This window comes from Oryzias latipes, chromosome 7 (assembly GCF_053564925.1).
Source record: "Oryzias latipes strain Hd-rR chromosome 7, Olatipes_Hd-rR_3.1".
Lineage (NCBI taxonomy): Eukaryota > Metazoa > Chordata > Actinopteri > Beloniformes > Adrianichthyidae > Oryzias > Oryzias latipes.
In genome coordinates, this window is record NC_136243.1 from 32,679,938 (window position 1) to 32,698,668 (window position 18,731).

At 40.9% G+C, this 18,731-nt stretch overlaps 1 protein-coding gene across 6 annotated transcripts; it reads left to right on the forward strand.

Annotated features, from left to right (window-relative positions):
- Window positions 1–157: 157 nt before the first annotated feature.
- On the forward strand, window positions 158–18,518 carry si:ch211-207e14.4 (interleukin-17 receptor D). Of its 6 annotated transcripts, none has more exons than XM_078949608.1 (13): window positions 238–409; window positions 7,160–7,230; window positions 7,527–7,611; window positions 7,724–7,882; window positions 10,224–10,342; window positions 10,949–11,072; window positions 11,630–11,668; window positions 11,766–11,911; window positions 13,279–13,353; window positions 13,515–13,581; window positions 15,538–15,678; window positions 15,761–15,936; window positions 17,609–18,518. In XM_078949608.1, the coding sequence occupies exons 2-13, from the start codon at window positions 7,201–7,203 to the stop codon at window positions 18,140–18,142; spliced, it is 1,695 nt and encodes a 564-aa protein (XP_078805734.1). In that variant the 5' UTR covers window positions 238–409; window positions 7,160–7,200; the 3' UTR covers window positions 18,143–18,518. The 6 variants fall into 6 exon arrangements, with proteins under 6 accessions (XP_011475061.1, XP_078805734.1, XP_078805735.1 ...); XM_078949609.1 differs by lacking the exon at window positions 238–409 and adding an exon at window positions 3,509–3,647; XM_078949605.1 differs by lacking the exon at window positions 238–409 and adding an exon at window positions 5,545–5,720.
- Window positions 18,519–18,731: the final 213 nt, after the last annotated feature.

Sequence of the window (18,731 nt, forward strand, 5' to 3'; positions counted from 1 at the left end):
TCACACCTGTTTACTGGCCGTGGGTGTCTACATGTCTCTTCTTGTTTCTTCTGCTTGTGATCTCTAAATTGCATAGTTCTGCTGCTCCTGCGCTTCACCGTGAACTCGCCTCTAGAGTGCAAAAAATACGTTTGTTTTTTTTTTCTGCTAAGGCTGGCTGCGCCCCCACCTGGAGACGCTCCTCCCCTCCTCCACTTTCTCCCTCCTTCAGGTCGCTCTGGAGGCATTTGAGCCCGCAGCCAGCGGAGGATCACACGGCTTGCTTCCATGTCCCGCCGGCCGTAGCGTCATGAGGGGGGCAGCCGCGGCGGTCTGGTTCCTGCTTTCGGCCCTCTGCCAGCCTCTCCGGGCCGGAGGCTCTGCTGCAGCCGTCGCTCCGCAGGACTGCAGCCTGGACTGCATCCGACAGGTAAAGCTGCCCTCCCGGCGCGACACGTCCCTCAGCCTCGACTGAGTTCACGGCTGTGCGGCTCATCGGTCACGTGTGGCGTGTGCTCAGCTCCCAGTTTACGATCTTTATACTACGAATGTATGAAGCTTAAAAAAATAGAAGGAAGTTTTAACGTGGGTTTCTTCTGTTCGGTCAAATATTGTGTTTCATACATGGGATGCCCCTCCAGGGTCAGGTGTTCTGGTGTTTGGTTTCAGCAGAACTAAAAGTCTCCAGTTCTCTCTGGTTTTGATGTCAATCAGATGGTGAATTTCCAGCTCGTTGTTGATGCCTGAGGCTCTCTGTCGTTGTCTCCACCTAAGAGAGTTTTCAAACAAGCAGAACAAGATCCAGCTCAGGACCGCAAGAGATTCAAACTGGAATTCCTTCTGGTAGGGTTCACACACATCCCCCCCCCCCCATCAGGAAACAAGGCTCAAGAAATGGACTTGATTTACTCTCCTACCTCCACGTAAAAGTATTCACTCAAGTGGAGGTAAAGCTGCTAATGAAGAACGAAGAACAAAACCACGAAGCAGAACTGGCCTACAAAGAAGCAGAAACTTAATTTTCTGCAGCCTGTAATCGAGTTCTCTCTCTGTTAAAAGAGACGGAGCCTGAAAATAGGAAAATAGCTCTAATCCTAAGAAGAAAATAACTACAAAGTAGTAAAAGTATCTGCCAATGCTTACCTGACAAGAAATCTTAGAAGAAATGAAAAACTGAGTTCCACACAAGCATTCAAAAAGCTTTTGTTGTATTTAATGTATGTTTATGTATCTAAGGGTAGTTTATTTTGCTTACAGTAACAAAAAACAAATGTAATAAGTGGAAAAGACTCATTTGGAACAAAATATAATCAAAAGGAGAATACCATGTAGGTACAAGTTGGTCCACCTTCATGAATCCTCATAAAATCTAAAACCTAGCACTTATTCTCAAAACCAAAATCTTTTTTTTTTTAAATATTGACAGTGCCAGTCTAACTTATCTACATTTATTGAACTTTAAAATAACATCCTTAAAATTGAACCAAAGATTCTTAGAAAATAAAGTTAGAACACAAAAAATGACATTAAGCTTTTCTGCATTTTTTTTGTCCATTAACACACAGAAAAATATTTGAAATAGTTAAGTGACATGTTAAAACCTTCTAGCTCAGGGGTGTCGGACTCTTCGACTGTTTTCTCTGCTACTGATACCTGTTCCAGGTGTGTTCAGCCAATAAGAAGCTTCGACAACAGGTTTGTTGGAAAACATGTAGGACAGCAGCCCTCAACCAAACAGATTCAATGTGTCTTCTTCGTGTTGGGAAGTAATTCTGTTCAATAAAATGCATCTAAACGTCTTGTAAACCAAACAATTAGAGGTTTTTTTTTAGTCTTAAATCAAGTTTTTCAATTGTCAAGATGATTGAGCAAAATGATTTTTACTTATTTTGATAATAATTTCCATAGCTCTTAATGAGACAAAAAATATTCCAAAGTTTCGAGAAAATCTGGGAAAGGTGGGGGGCAAAGAACCATTGAAACAATTAAAACCTGCTGAAATGTGTTGAAGGTCTAAAAACAAGATTTTAAATATTTCCCTGTTGGTTTGTTAGAAGATTCATAACCCTTGTTGTTAAAGTAAAATATGTCCAACACAAGAGGTCTTCGGCTCTCATCTGTTTGCCCAGCTGATGGACAGGACAGGTTAAAAAAATATGTATATATATTTCCCTGTTGGGAAATTTAAAATATAAATATATCCAGTTTGCAGTGCAGCTTCATTTTTGTTTTCTGTTAGCTGTAATCTGGACACAAGGAGATGGATGAATTCATAAGTAGTTTTATGATACAATAAGTTAACTTTCAGAATAATTTTGCTCCCAATTAAGTTGTCATGGATACTTGATCCAATGACATGGCTAAAAACAAATGTGTATAATCACATTAAATGTTTATTTCTGTTATAAAAAAGGCTTTTTTCTACACTTGGGTAACGACTCACCTAGTGGCCTTCAGGTAAATGGACCCTGCTTCAAGCTACTTTTTTTTTTTAAATGTGCATCAATCCGGAAGTTGGAGTCTAAACTCTGACGAGGGGCCCAACTTAACCAATCATGCGGATAAAGTCCAGCTTCCTTCTGCTGCTCTTTCTCTATCCTTCCTCGCCAACTTGAGTTATTTCAGTTAAAAGGTTTGAAAGCTTCAAATGTTGCATCTTAAATGAACACAAAAGAATGTCAGAAATTATACAAATGAGCAAGTTTACACTTAAAAATCCCACTTAAGTATTTTTATTACAGTCTTTTTGTGTCAACTTCTCATGTTTGTCTCAAAGCTGTCAGTAATAAAACCTGAAGCTATTAAACCACTGAATCCACTGATTTAAATTCCCAACTTTATTCTATTTGCAATCAACACAACTTGATTCTTATAGGCCCACTAAGTTCAGCTTGACAAAACTGAAACCTTTTTATTAAAACTATAGTTATGTAGCAAACAAATACTTTTTTTTTTAAATTAGGACTTTAAAGTCGTAAATTTACAAGAAAAAAGCCTGTGCTGTTAAATTAGGAGAACAAAGTCGTATATTTCTGACTTTAAAAGTCACTGGCTAAATTCATGACTTTTTTTTTCTTGTATTATTTACGAGAGAGAGAAAAAGTCATGAATTTACCGAGTAAAAACACCAAAGTTGTCTGTTTATTGGAGCCTAGCCTGAAGATGAAAGATGTGGAGCATTTTGGGAAGTTTTCTTTCCGGTTAGATTTCAAAAACAAAGATATTCTGAACCTTTTGGCGACTCAACATCCAATTCTTGTCAGTAAAGCTGGCTTTTCAGGGGTTTGGTGTTGATAAAGCAGAGTTTTCTTTGTAAAATAAGGAGCTCAGAGACACATTTGGGTGAAGATATCATCATTCTCATTCACATACCCAGAAGTCCATGTGTCACCTGGCGTCATGAACCTGTCATGCACAGAACATTAAACAGGAAGGAAAACAGAGTTACATACAAAACGAAGAGATGAAAATAGTCTGTTATATTAGCATTAGATCGTTGAAAATGCCAAAAAGTTCTCCTCAGACGGAAGCATCACACAAACGTGGAGATCTTGTCTTTGGTGGAGGAAGAAAGGATTCAAGTGGACATCTGCAGGGATTCACGTCTTCATCAACGGGCTGTAGAGATCCTGCAAGCCACCAATCAACAAATTAAACATTCATAAACCGTAAGTCAAACATAGGAGCTTCCAAACATTTGGAACGTTATCTATAAACATCCAGCTCACCTGTTGAATTGAGTTCAGTCTGCTCTTCTGCTGCGTGGCATGCATGTGCTGCACTGCTGTGTGATCACTTCCACTTTCATCTCATAAATGTATGAGTAAAAGTTGTAAATTTACGACTTTAAATCTTGTAATATAATTTTTTTTTTTTTTTTTGGTGACACTAAAACTCTGTCATAGTTATGCAATGAAAACTGAAGGAAAAGCTTTAATTTGCCCTTCATAAATGAAATCAAAATCAAGTAATGGAATTTATGAGTTATAATATTTCATTTTCAACGTGTAGGTTTTGGTTTTCTTGTTATGTTTTAGTTTGGTAAAAGCCTTGTGGTGCCGATGCACATTCTTTTCATTTTATGATCCTAACAGAGAGACGACAACAGATTTGTGTTCCTGGTGACATTTTGATCACTGTGGTCCTCACAAGAGTCTTTTAGCTGCTTCATTTAGAAAAAAATGTGTTTTTTTTACGTTAAAAACACAATTGCAAAATTGTGTTTTTAACGTCGCATTTTTCTGATGATGGAGGACATGGATAAAGAAAATAAGGCTTACATCTACGTGTTTCTATAATCAAATCGTTGGGAATCAGAAGCAGAAAAAAATGCGGTTTGAATAAGGGCGTATTTGTGACGTAGAAAATACGCTGGGTGATGGGAAGTGGGGATGGGTTTACATCACGCCAACAGTCAAACTCAGAGGGGAATTTCTAATGAACTGCAGAAACTATGTACTAGAAAAAGACAGGTTTTCTTGGTGTATTTTGGCTATAACCAGTATAATCACCGTAAAAAAAAAAAAAACAAGCACTGGGAATGCTTTGAAAATGGATCAAAAGGTCCGACAGTGATCTGGTTGAGCTGCGGGACGAAAAATGGAAACAACTGTATTTAAAAAACGATCAAAATGAAATCATTCTTTAGAGCAATTAAACACCAACAATAAAAATGACATTTTTCACAAAATGAAAGGAAGACATTTTCTGTTAGTGCTTTGGTATTTGTTTGGATTTAGGCGGAACATCGTTTTCGTGTCGCTCTCAAAGCCATCCATCTCAACTCCCTGTGGGTCGGAGCAGACGCAAATTATGGCCCATGGTGCCTAAACGCCTGCAGATGGGGGGCTTTAGCCCTTTGCTCTTGAACACGCTGCAGAGAGCTCACCCGCTTTTCCCGCCTTCTGCTTCCCATTTATCACTTTTAGTGCTGCAGGTAATGGCGTGAGTCATGGACCTTAATTTCCGAGAAAAAGGCAGTTATGCTGTCGAGGGCAGCATAAATCATCTTTAAAAAATGTCTTCAATTTAATGGAGGATAAATGAAAACACTTGGTGTTGCAACAACAGGAATACATCAATTCGAACCATCTATCGGTCTTTTACAGTGCAGCTTTTACTGTGCAAATCCTTGCCGTTTTTTTAAAAAAAAAAAGGAATTTCCAGAAAACACTTGAGAGCAAACAGGTTCTGTTGTCGAAATGCGATCAACTCCAAGTTTGTCTTCCATGTTTGATGAGTCCAGACTGAAAGAAATTCACGCTGTTGCTTCATTTTCAGTGACCGACTGTCGATTCAATCTTTGGGATTTTGAATTGATAGTTTGGTTCAATGCTTCAGTCTGGGCTGCATTTCACTTGTCCTCTGCTGAAAGACCCCGACTCTTAACCCCTGGTGGGAAGTCTCAGCTTCCATTGCAGAACAACAATAAATCCTAAAGGTTTTGTTATTTGTCATCACGCTTGTGGTTTTTTTATTCATTAAAAGCAGCTGTTCTTCCTTAAATCACATGCAGGAAATCAGATCTAATGGCAGACAGCTGGCCTCCTTAAACACAAATCCCTCATGAAAAACGGCTACAATGCCGGGCAATTACTTTTTAACGCCCACAGATGTCTTTTATTGTGAAGTCAAAACCATTTCCTCGACGACTGACAGACTTATCTAAAGTAGTTTAATGACCTGTGAAGGCTCCGATGTCTCCCTAAGAAAGTATGAGGTGATATATATGCCAAGACACGGTAAAAAAAATTGTTTGCTTTCCAAAATTTTTGTTTTTGTTTCAAAAAACTGTTTTTCGCTTTCAAAAACTATTTTTACGTCTGCTACACAAATGTTTTCACATGCATAGTGTCTCATCTCGCTTTCTCCCTATCTTTGACTTTGTGTTCATACGTTTCAGTTTAGCGTGACGTATCTGCCATCAAGCAGCCTGCTGATTGGTCTAGATTCTAACCAATCAAATGGCCATATTTATCTAACTTGATGGCGTCTGCTAACGAGGCTGAGAAGCCAAACCGGCTCTTTTTACCCTCGATTTAGTCTCTTAGGCTAAAGAACAATTCATTTTAAACATTTGGAAAATAATTCCTGTTTACTTTCTTTCTTGTTTTTATTTTGTAGACGCAAAAATATTTTTTGAATGCAAAATAAAAAGTTTTTGAAAGCAAATATTTAATATTTTCATGCATATCCCTTCATAAGAAAGTGGTCTTCTGTATTCATAACTGAGCCTCAGGAGGAAAACACAAAGAGGTTAGAAAAGGATGCTGTGAGACTCCCAGATACACAAAAAAGTGACATCAAAGTAATCCTAAAGTGGAAGTAATCCCGTCTCTGCACTTGAGTCTTCTGACAGCAGAGCGGAGCCTCTGCAGATGATCCAACATGCTGCTGCACGTCTGAGTTATTGAGAAAACAGAACATCAAAAACGATATTTTAGTAACATTAGTAATATCTGTTAAGACAGATTGTGGAATGAAGTGTTGACCTCTGCACGCACAGATGCTTCACTTTAAAGACTAAAGTCTTCTGCAGTTTTCTGTCTGTGCACCTTGAAGGAATTTCCGTTGATGACTGAACCCTCTCCAGCAGAATGTGCGGTTAGAAAGGGTCTTTTAGGCGAAGAGTCCTCAGATTATCACAGGGATCCATCATGCAGATGGAAAAGCGGAACAAAACCAGACCTTCTCGGTCTTCCTCACTTCTTATTCCTTTGCTGTCCTTTTACTTATTTTGCCTGAAATTAAACCGTTACCCGGGCGAAGCAACGAAACAAGGCGAAAATGTTTGACATTTTCAAACATGTCAAGCGGCCAAAATGCAACATATTTTTAACAAAAGTCCTGATAAACGGACAAATATCCCCAAGTACAACTAATAATCTCTCCTTCTTTGTTTGACGATCTCCCAGCTTTACCTGAGATTAATAGCTGTAGTCAGGTGTACACCCATAATCCCAAACAGGCTCAAACAAAGAATGGTTAAAGAATCCCAAAACACACAAACAGAAAAACGTTATGAAGATAACTTGTATTTGCGCGAAGGTCTGTCAGGTATTGAATTAACTGGACCCAAAAGCAGACAGAGACTTGGTTTGAAGTTATGCAGTTAAACGTAGAAATGAAGGACTGGACTTGGCTTAGTTTAAAGAGGTTTGACTTGGCTTGGTGTCTGCAGCCATTGGTGAATTCTTCTATGGAGAAGCAGACGAACCGACGATGGCTGGAGGGCGTGATGGACCAATAAAGGTTGTCTGATTGGATGTAGAAACAGGTGCAAGTGACCCCATCCTCAAGCAGGTAAAAGTAAAGTCAAGTAAAGGTGCGTCAGGGCGACCCCGACACCTGACGGGGTCTGAGCCTCACTGTCAGTACCGACGATGAAAACTCGTAACCATCTGCCACACTGCATCTTTGCGGCTGAGACACGTCGAGGCTTAATCTGGAACGTGCGACTCTGAAAGCAAAATAACTCATCTAAACAAACTTTAGTCATTCAAAGTTCATCTGACAGACTGATTTTTGTGATTATTTCTCATCTCCAGGGTGGATTTGCGTGTGAATACTGCAGAATAACCAGAAGCAACATCCAGCAGGCTTTGGGTTTTAACACCAGCATCCCGTTTGGGAGTAAGTGGATTTTCATGAGGGCTGTGTTCTCCTAACAGTACGGAGCGGCTGCAGCTCTGGAAGCACTTTGGATCAGAAACTGAGACGTATGTGACCCCTCCCTCCCTTTCAGGTTGCATCCCATGGCCATGTTTTGAGCTGCTGGGGAACGAAGACCGTGAAATCTGTGAGCACTTCGTCCACGCGCCCAACGATGTGAAGGTCGAGTTTGTTGATGACCCCAACCTCAAATCTGACACCATCGTCGTGTCCTGGAAGCCGAGCTCCTATGGTAGGTTTGACCCAAACCACCTTTATTTGACCTCATGATAGAGCAACTCCACCTGTTTAACTCCTAGAAAGATGTTTGTGTGGATGCTACAGAAGAAAATTAAGAAAGATGGAAACGGTTTTTAAAAAAAAACTTTTTTTTTGTCTTAAAACAGTGAAACAAGTTGAACACAGCCTAAATGATTTTTGAAGGCTAATTAATGACAAAAAAATTGACGTTTATTCCTTAACAAGCTTCTAACAGGACTTAACTAATGAGAAAAAATTGAAATTAGTGGAATAGATTTTAAGAATTTTGTTAACAAAGTAAATAAATACAAAATTAAAATTTCGTGGAACAAAAAAGACAGAAAATTAACATCTTTGCAGTTTTTATAAACACCTTAAAATCTCAAAAACCAGAAATGATTTTCCTAAATCCTAAAGATTTTATGTCTTGAAAAACATACGAGTTTCTCAGGTTAATAAATACCAAAAATACAAAAAATTGACCATTCCAATCAAACCAAAACTTACAAACTGTATTTCAGTAATGTCTGATGTTAGCGAGGTAACGCCCGAGAATCTCTGATGTCTCATAGGGCATCAACCCGCTTATACCGTGGTCACTCACAAAATAAATAAATGGTAAATCAATTTTTAACACTTAAATCTGATATTTTCTAGTGGACTATTTGATATTTGATGTGACACGCTGTCATGGGAACGGCTACAAACTTTGCCCTGACCTCTGCTGCTCTGCTGCAGCGCAGCGACTTGTTTATATGGTGAACGTCGTGTTCGTTGATCCAAAGCATCAATTCAGAGGGAAAGTTCACCTCTTACTACTCGGTTTTGTCCAGATAATGAAGCAAAAGAGCGTCTCAAAGAAGTAAAGTCCAAAGGTAGTTTCCTAGATCGCTTTGACTGCAAGAAATATTCCCCATTAACTCTGATCACTAAATGTGTATAGACAAACCAACTTTCCTCTCATTAATTAATAATATCAATGATTTAGAAACACGTGTTACGAGTTTTTGAGGTTCCAAGGTCAGCCCAAAAATCGAAAACATTCAGGTTATGTGACCAGAACCTTGTTTTAAGATGTCCATTTCAAAAAGGAGAGATCTTGACAGTGTGATGGAAATATTTCATAGTGAAGCATAAATAGTTAATGAGGAAAACTCCCGATATTAGTGATCAATATTGCGATGATGATATAACTTGGAAAAATATACAAATAGTAAAAAAAAAACACTTCCATTTCACTGCGAAAGTTTCATTTAAATAAGAGTCAAAATACTTTAATGTATTGTCCAAATGACCCTCGTCTAATTAGGAGGTCAACATCTAACATAAGAGGCTCCCTCCGATTGGTCAACAACGTGAAGGACGTCCATCTGATTGGTCTAATGCATAAAGGGATTCATTCAATTCAGTAAATAGTTCAACAGGCCATAAGATTGTTTTAGCACATTTAAGGTTCACCATTTAATTCGCCGACTTTTGCGATATGGATATTGCACAGCTTGAAATCGCGATAACGATAAATTTGCGATTGATTGTGCAGACCAAGTCAGTAGTCTTTGGCGGTTGGGCCGGACTCATGTATCGTGTTTTTGATGACCTCGGGCCAAGTGAAGAGTGCAGACACGGATTGCGGTCAAGGCCAGACCACGCCGAATCAGAGGGCGGCGGTGGGCCGGGGAAATGTCTGGAATGCGGATAAACAAAGTTTAATGGATATAAAGGCAGGGATTTGAGACAATCCACAGAGAGGGGTAGGGGTCAAAATGGATAAAAAGAAAGAAACATTGAAAAACACACTGGGACATCTATTAGTTAAGCCTTGTTTCCACTGAATGGTCTGGTTTAGTGGTCCAGGTAATGACCGTTCCACTCAAAGTTGGAGCCTCACGGCGCATGCGGGGTGAAGCTAATTTTTTCCTGCTTTTGGTACTTGGTATCTACAAAACTTTCTTGGCGCTCTTCTTTTTTTTGTCGTGATGACTTTCTGCTAATCAACGGGCTTCAAAAGGAGCTCCGCCCTCACCGGTCCGTTCCATTTTTGTATGGACCTACAACCAACAGAGGACCAAAAATGGTACCGTTTGGTCTGGCTTAGTGAGTCCATTTTATAATGTAAACACTCAAAATACCCGACAGAACAGTACCGACCGTACTGCTCAGTGGAAACGAGGCGTTAGAGTCCTGCAATAAGGACATGGTTGGGTGAAAAATCACAGTTAGGTCCTTGAAAGGGTCCTAGACCTTCAAGTCTTCAGGTCGCATCATGGCTCGTTTTTTAGAAATCCCTTTAAATCTTAATAAGTTGAAGCCGACGGACGTTTGTGTCTTTGCAGGGATCGCCTTCCTGCGAGGCTTCCAGGTGACTCTGCAGGCTTTGGGCAGCTCCAGCATCTCCTGCCAGCTCTTTTTGTTCCCCCGTAACGTTTCCCTCACGGCGACTGAGGCTCACACGGTAAAATATACAGCTTTGTTTTTCACCGCTTCATCTGGGCGGCACGCCAGACACTGAAGTGTTTACAGCCAAGTTGGATTGAATCAGTATCATCTCATGTTTGCTTTTCTTGGCTCTAAACTGAAAGACATGGCAAATAAAGATTCAATGGAGTGTAAATGTTTGTTCAAGTGTTGTGTTGAAAAGAAAATAAACCAGACAAGATTTCAATGGAGTTTATTGTGATGGGGTCAATTCACAGCATAAGTCCTCTCAGACAGAGAGGAGGTGAAATAATCATGTACCGAACAGTTAACTTCCTGCAAATATAAGTATTCTAATTCACATTTTGCTGCACGGTGGTGCAGTGGTTGCATCTTCTCCCTGTGCATGCGTGGGTTTTCTCTGGAGACTCCCCCCACCGTTCAAAAACATGCTCCATAGCTTCATTGGTTACTCTAAATTCTACCTGGGTGTGTGATTTGTGGCCCTGCGACAGAGTGGCGACCTGTCCAGGACGTCCCCCGCCTTCGCCCGGGATAGGCTCTGGCAGCCCCGTCACCCCAAAAGGGACAAAAAGGGCTCAGGATATGAATGAATAAAAAAAAAACATTTTGTACTCTCCAGGTATACATGTCGGACCCGTTCCCCGGGCTCTCCCTGGGAGCCCAATTTGCTGTTACTGTCATGTCTCTGCCGGTGCCTGAAAAGTGGGAAAAATTCTACAGCAGCACCACCTTCTCTACACGCTGTGAGATGCCGTGAAGCTTCTGACAAGATTTGGTTCATTCACACGCATACATGTGCACACACACCACACTGGCACATATGTGGAAGCATGCACACACACACATATAAGCATGCACACATTTATACACATGAGCAAGCACAAACACTAACGCACCCATGTGCAAGAACCCACACAAACGTGCATGCACACACACATGTACACACATACAGACACATATGGGAAAGCATGCTCTCACACACACGCACGCACACACGCACACACACATGCAGACACACACACGGAAAAGCTTCCACACACAAAGACTCACATGTGAAAGCATGCACTCACACACACACACACCTGGGAAAACATCCACTCACACACACGTGCACGCACACACACGTGCATGCACACACACAGACACAGAAAGATTAAAAGTTGGATTAGGTGACAAAAGAAGTGACCTGGATTTGTTCTTTTCAGGTCTGTTAGTGATGACAGTTCTTTAGTTTTTGCTTTTCTTTGCCCTAAAGTTCTTCACGAGTGTCTGTGGTTACATGTCGGTGTTGTCTTTGCAGCGTGTGCAGAGAAGATCGGTCTGGAGAAGTGCAAACATGGTGAGGCAAAGGCACAGACAGTCTGTGAAGAAAACTCTGAGGAGATTCTGACATGTTCCCTCCTTAAACTGTGTTTGGTTGGTTTTTTTGGCTGCAGATTGGTACCCAAGACATGTTGAAGTCCAGCAGGAGGGCACCCTGGTCACGGTGACCTTTAACCTCGCCCCTCCAAACCTCGGCATCAGGAACTACTTCTCGCTGTGTTACGCAAACGGCAAGAAGGAATACAAAGCCATAACACCAGTGAGTGGAGGGCTCCCTCCTCCGTCAGTGTTGAAGACAACTCAGTACATTTCTCTTTAAACCTTCAGTTAAAAGAAGAACAAATGCTAAAACCAGGAGAAACTGACTTTACAAACCAACTCTGTCTGTTGTCTGTATTTGTAATCATGCTTTGTAAAGTAATTTGGTCAGAGCAAAGTGTTTTAAAACACAGGAAACAGACTGGGATGAGTTCATGAGGAAGTTCATGCTGCGATGATGCAAACCTGGATTTTACCTTCCACCATTAGGAAAGGAAGTTTTAGCTTCAAATCAGGTTTACTGTTTTCTTTTGATAAACTAAATTTTCTTTTAATGGCGCAGTGGTTAGCGCTCCTGCCTCACAGCAAGAAGGCCCCCGGTTCAAGTCCCGGCGGGGGGACATGAAAAACACAACATCAACAGGGGACCTTTCTGTGTGGAGTTTGCATGTTCTCCCCGTGCATGCGTGGGTTTTCTCCGGGATCTCCGGCTTCCTCCCACCGTCCAAAAACATGCTACATAGGTTGATTGGCAACTCTAAATTGTCCATAGGTGTGAGTGTGAGAGTGAATGGTTGTGTGAATGAGGATATTCTACCCTGCGACAGACTGGCGACCAGTCCAGGGTATCCCTTGCCTATGCCCAAGTGGCCGGGATAGGCTCCGGCAACCCCGTGACCCCGAAAGGGACTAAACGTTTAAGAAGATGAATGAAATTTTCTTTTATTTGTATGCTACAATAATTGGACACTGGACAAAACAGCAATGTTCTAAAGATTAAAGTTTTGTTTTGTGTTTTTGTCTTTGGATTAAAAACAACAACAAAAATCTAGGAAAATTCCCAGAATTCATAGTTTTCAAAGGCCTCACCTCTGTGGAAAGGAAGCTAAGTCAAAATGCATTAGAATCTGAATTATATCGTATAGGTAAAATTTCAAGGAAAATCAAAATCCAAATTCCGTTCCGACTTTTGAAGACGAAGAAAAAGGTACAATTGAACTCTTTTTCTCATCCAAAACCTTTTTTTCCCTTTAATTGTCTTTTCCAAATGCATACTTTTTTTAATTAATTTTTAAAAATCTTAATATTTAAATATTTACTTGAAAAGTAAAATAATATACATTTTTCCACAAATGTTCCTCTATGGATCAACTTCCTGATTTCTATTCTTCTCTTAAATGTAATTCCTCACTTTAGACACTAGAGGGCTCATTTCCTTATTTAACAGAAATCACAAACATTATAAATTAATACATTTTTGTAAAAATGGTAAATATTTGGATGCTGCTTGGTTTCAGGAAGTAATTTTCTCCCCATCAAAATGATTTTACAGCTGTTCAGTGAATCGATTGTTCCTGATTTTTCCAGAGTTTAGCGGAGAACCAAACTCACCACAGCTTTCAGCTGGATGGTCTTCAAGAAGGAACCAACTACACTTGTGAGGTAAAAATGAAGCAGGAGTTCATCTTTGACGCATTAACGGCAGCGTCAAGTTTTATTGCTGCACAGCTTGAATCCATGCGAAGCAGGAATGGATCGAGTTTCGATGCATTTACTGCAGGAATTTTCTGCTTCGTGTTTTTTTTTCCTTTTCTTTCTGACAGCTGGCGGCTGACCAAGTGGATGCAGTGAGGAAAATATTCAACGTTCACGTCCAGACTCTGCAAACGGGTGAGGAAAAACAGATCTGGTGCTTTTTCAGGTCTAAAGGCTCTGGAGATTTGGCCTTTGAAGAAAATGAGACCATAATCTCAATGAAGTCAAGCTAATCTGAGAGTTTACTGTAGTTTTCAAATGAAACATGAAGAGAAAAAAGATTTACCAAACAGATAACAAGAAGATATATCATTTACTGGATGATATCGTTTCTCCCAAAAGTGGTCAATGTTGGATCGAGTGGGTCACAAAGATACCAACTTCTAAACTGAGAAGCTTTTTGTTTTTATAGGGATGCCACGACTTACTTTCCCCAATATTCAAATCAAATTTCAGTTTTTGGGGGTTTCTGTGCGATGTAGGATTGGTGCATTACAAAACAACAAAAACCAAACAAAAACGGTTTTAAAAAGTGCTAATAAGCAAATAACAAACAAAAGAAACTTTGAGTCGGCTTATGCTTACTGCAAAAAACAGAATCTAAAAGTAAGTTAAAAATAAAGATCCTTGTTTAAAAAACAATTATTATTTTCTTTCTTGCAAGAAAAAGAAAATAGTTAATAGTTTTTCAATAGAAAAATCATCTTAGCTTAAGAAAACCTGTCTTAGTGACTAGAATCTTTGGTAAGACTCCATTTTTTGCTTGTTTAAAAGAATATTTTAATTCAAATGTTAAGGCTTTTGATTTCAATCCATCAATCAAACTTGATTTATTGTATTGTGTTCATGTTGACACGTTTGTGTGTGAGCCAACAGGTATGTAACAGGCATTTACACCTAACAGTATTGATGACTAACACACACACACTTTCTGTAATCATCCTCCACCTTCAACTTCCTTAACGAAGTCGACCATAAAGAAAGTGAAAACAGCACAATGCCAAAAAAGATATATTAGTAAAAAATGCAAGCATTGGAGTTCAAACCAGCAAAGTTGTGCGCCACAGCTCACATAACATCCCAATACCCCACCTAGGTAGAGGACATAAACTCTGTTTAGTCCTACAACATCTGGAAAAGTTCAAGGATTTGAAGGACCAAATGTTGTGACTGGAAGAAGCTGAAAGAGTTGAACATTTGAATAGTTGAATGGTTGAAAAGCTGGAAATTGTCGAAGGAGCTGAACGGCAAAAAGTGACAAAAGATACTAAATCAAAAGAAAATGCAGGGTTGAATGCTGTATTGCTGAATGGAAATGAAACTTTAAGGCTAATGATTGGCACAAAAAAAAAAATATGATCAAATTTGACCATAAATAACGTGAAAACAGCACAATGACAAATATATTTCTGCCAAGTATCGAACCGGCGAGCTTCTGCACCAAGGATTCCCCATGTATTTCAATGGAGGCAAAGATCCTGAAAATCATGGAATATCTGGAAAAGTTCAAGGATTTGAAGGACCAAAAGTCATAGCTGGAAAAAGCTGAAAGAGCTGAACATTTATACAGCTGAATGGTTGAAACAGCTGAAACATTATAGGAGTTAAGCGGCAAAAACGGCGGAAGATCCTCTATTAAAGAAAGAGAAACAGGAAAACAACGGGCGCTTTATAACATTGAATCATAATTATAAAAGAGACGTCTGCTGTGGCTCCGCTGTGAGGAAGCGATATAGCAGGAATCCTGTATGCCAGGAGCAGCTCAGCCACAGAACATCGCCACAGCGCCCACCCACGCTGGACAGCATCAGGGCCATCTCCCCAGCCGTGAGGCTGCCATCCCAGCCCCCCCCAAGCCAGGGCCAGCACCTGACTGCTTTCTACGGGTATAAAACTATATCAAACATATTAGACTTAGCCCGACACGTGTTTGACACCTTCAATGTGTACAGCAGCCATGATGCAACCATTCCTTTTCCCCACAATTCAGTGTAATTTGGCTTTAAACTGAGAACTGTTTGTTTTGACTCTGCTGATGAACATACGAGTTTGAAGCTCCTCTTTGGTCTGAACGGATGCTGTTTCCTGCAGAGGCCCCCCCTGTGGCTCTGGCCCTGGCTGTGACGCTGCCTCTGTGTCTCATCACCGCCGGCCTTCTCGCCGCCGCCGTGCTGGCCGCCGTCAGCTGCTGGAGGTCCAAGCTGCGCTCCAAGGCGTTTCACATCAAATCAGGTGCAAACAGGAACCCAACGGAGGCTTCGCCGCTCCTGTGACCCGCTTTGACCTCCGTGGTTTCAACCCGTCCTCGCTGCAGATCTCATCAGGCAACACGAGGAGGAGAGCAGGGTTCCAGAGGAGGTGGTGACGCTGCAGAAGGACCGACTGACCCCCCCGCGACTGCTGATTTGCTACAGCAGCCGTGACGGCCCCGCCCACGTCAAAGCTGTCAATCACTTTGGAGCTTTTGTGCAGAAGCACATGGCCACTCAGGTACTCCACTGTGTGTGTTTTATCATGGCCTTAGATCAATACAATAAACAAAAACAACACAAAAAGGCAGGAAAAATAAGCTAAATGTTAGATAGTGACTTCAAAGTGAACGTTATACAGCCGAAAAATACAGTTTTTTGCTATTTTTACAGAAATGGTTTGTATTTTTTGAGTTTTTATCAACCTAATTATAATTTGTTTAAAATTAAAGTGACATAAAACATATATATATATATATCTGTACGGGACACACCGCAGCTGCTCACTTTTATTTATGAAGTTTAGCACAAACTGAGACGAACGAGGAGCTGCAGCCCTCCAAACGGGAGGAAACAGACTATTTATTGTTGGTTTTATTTTTCCTGACTTTCCTTCAGAGATCACAGAGAGAGTTGTTTGGTTATTTCATAAATAGAGTTGAATTTATTAAAAGGACAATGAATGAAAGAAACAAAACTTTATGCATATACTCCTTCAGAGTACCAGAAAGCTTCACAATAAAAGACAAGTTTCTAATTAGACACATCGGAGAAGAAAAGAAAGTTATGTGGTCCTCACAAAAAAAAGGTTTGGGGAAACAGCTGGGGGGTCAAACGCTGAACTACTCCTGCGTTAAACTACTTAATCTGGAATACATTGTATTGATAAACCATATTGTTTGATTTTCCCCTGTAATTATAGAGTCCCCCCATAGATGGTGCACTACAAATAAATGGACCTTCGTTCAGGTGCAGAAAGTTCTTGTACATCCATGTGGTGTTGGATTGTTATACAAGATTAGTTTTTTCATTTTTCCAATAAGTCAAACACCACATAAATGCAGCATTTCTCTAAATTTGTGTTTTGCAATTTTGAAATAAAAGCTCAATGTTCCGTTTTAAAATATATATGAATTTTCGATCAAAATTAAAGCAGGTTTTTGTCCAGATTCTGTGTTTTTTCTGTCTTTTAGAAGGTGGATTACCAAAACACTCCACGTATCCGCTCGTGGTCCGACCCCTCTGTCAGCCCATCCCTGGTCTAGATCCCATCTCTTAGTGAGACAAAAATCTGCTGGTTTTGACAAAAGCTTGGAAAGGTGTAGAGCAAAGAGAAGTTCAAACAAATATCTAAAGCAAGCTTTTTATTTTTTGCAAGTGTCAAATTAGTTTGAAGTGCTGTGACATTTACGCAGAAACAGTTTTCTGGAGAGCTGGACCTCCAGATAAAAGCGGTTGATGGGTTGCTTTTTTTTAGGCGGGTTGTGTCTTAAAGCTCCTGTCTGGTGCTTGTTGAAGTCCAAATTGACTTCCCCGGGTTCTGATTCAGAGTCAGAGGGATCCTATAGTTGAAGGTTATAATAATAAGACTTCACACCTTTGCAAAGGGAGAATTCCAGCACAGCTGTTCACATCTGCTCCTCACACAGACTGTGCTAAAACTCTGCCTGCCCCCTTTTTATTGATCCACACATAATGTATGCATAACTTACACCCTGCTCAGTTATTTTTTAACAAAGCCTTCAGGTCTAAAGCTCTCTTGACCACATCCTGCACAGCCTCCAGGTTCACATCCTAACCGTTGTCACCCTTCACTTGAAGTCACAAGTTATCATACAAATGTCTCATGTTTGCTTAACTCACATATAACACATTAATATACTTTTAATCATAATTCGCACATGCTCTTCCAGGTCTGCCTGGACCTTTGGGACTCTCTGGGCGTGGCTGAGGAAGGCTACATGGCCTGGTACTGCCGGCACATCCGGGACAGCGACTTCATCCTCGTCATCTGTTCCCGGGGACTCAAGAGGAGGCCGGAGCCGCCAGGAGCAGAGGGGGACGACGAAGACGAGGAGGAGCCTCTGAGTTTCGGGCCGGACGCCCGCATGTCTGAGGCGGTCGTCCAGCTCATCGTGGAGGAAGTGGGGCGGGCCAAAGCGCGGGGCCAGGACCTGTCCAAATACATGGCGGCCGTGTTCCAGTACTCCCAGCAGGCGGACATTCCCGTGGAGCTGGGGCTCGTCCAACACTACACCCTGACCAGGGACTTGGCGCTGCTTTTCTCTCACCTGCACGGGGTGGCCCTGCACAGGCCGGGGGGGCACCTGAAGATAGCCCCCCTGTCAGAGGAGGGCTTTGCCGAGCTGCCAGCAGGAGCCGCTCTGCAGAGCGCCATCAGCGATGCCGAGGCCACCATGAGGAGGAAAGTGGAAGAAGTCGAGTAACCGGTAATCCTGCTGAGGCGGCGCTCTGGACTCGCACGCCTAAAAAAAACTCTGTCAGAGAAGGAGGTGAAGGTGTGAGGGAGGAGGAGGCTGAAGGTGGGGTTGGAGCCAAAAAAGTGAAGAAGAAGAACTGCGTAACGCATTAAGCAGTAATAAAATATACATGTTTTTATAAAACAATAGCCGTATTAAAGCTCTGATAAAAAGCTCTAAGTATTATTTTCTTCATATAGGAATAAAACATGGAGTCTGCCGATGTGTTTATTTACCATGTTTACCCCGACAGACTGAACTCTTGTTTACAGCCGTACTTCTGTTTTTATTTATTGTGTGTCAAACGTCTTGACAGCTAAAAATAAAGAAAAATACATTTGTATTTGTCATTTTGTCTGCCTCCATGACTGAGTGGTTAATTTTTTTTTGTCTGGCTGACAAAACAATAAAAAGGAACTTCAACAAATACATTATGAAGCTGAAGCCTGTTTAAATGTTTAGTTCCTTAAAATAGTTTTTAATGAGAAAATGACTACAAAAAATAAAAAAATATTCAGATTTGCTCTGTCTGCTGGTTAAACACTTTTGTTTAAGA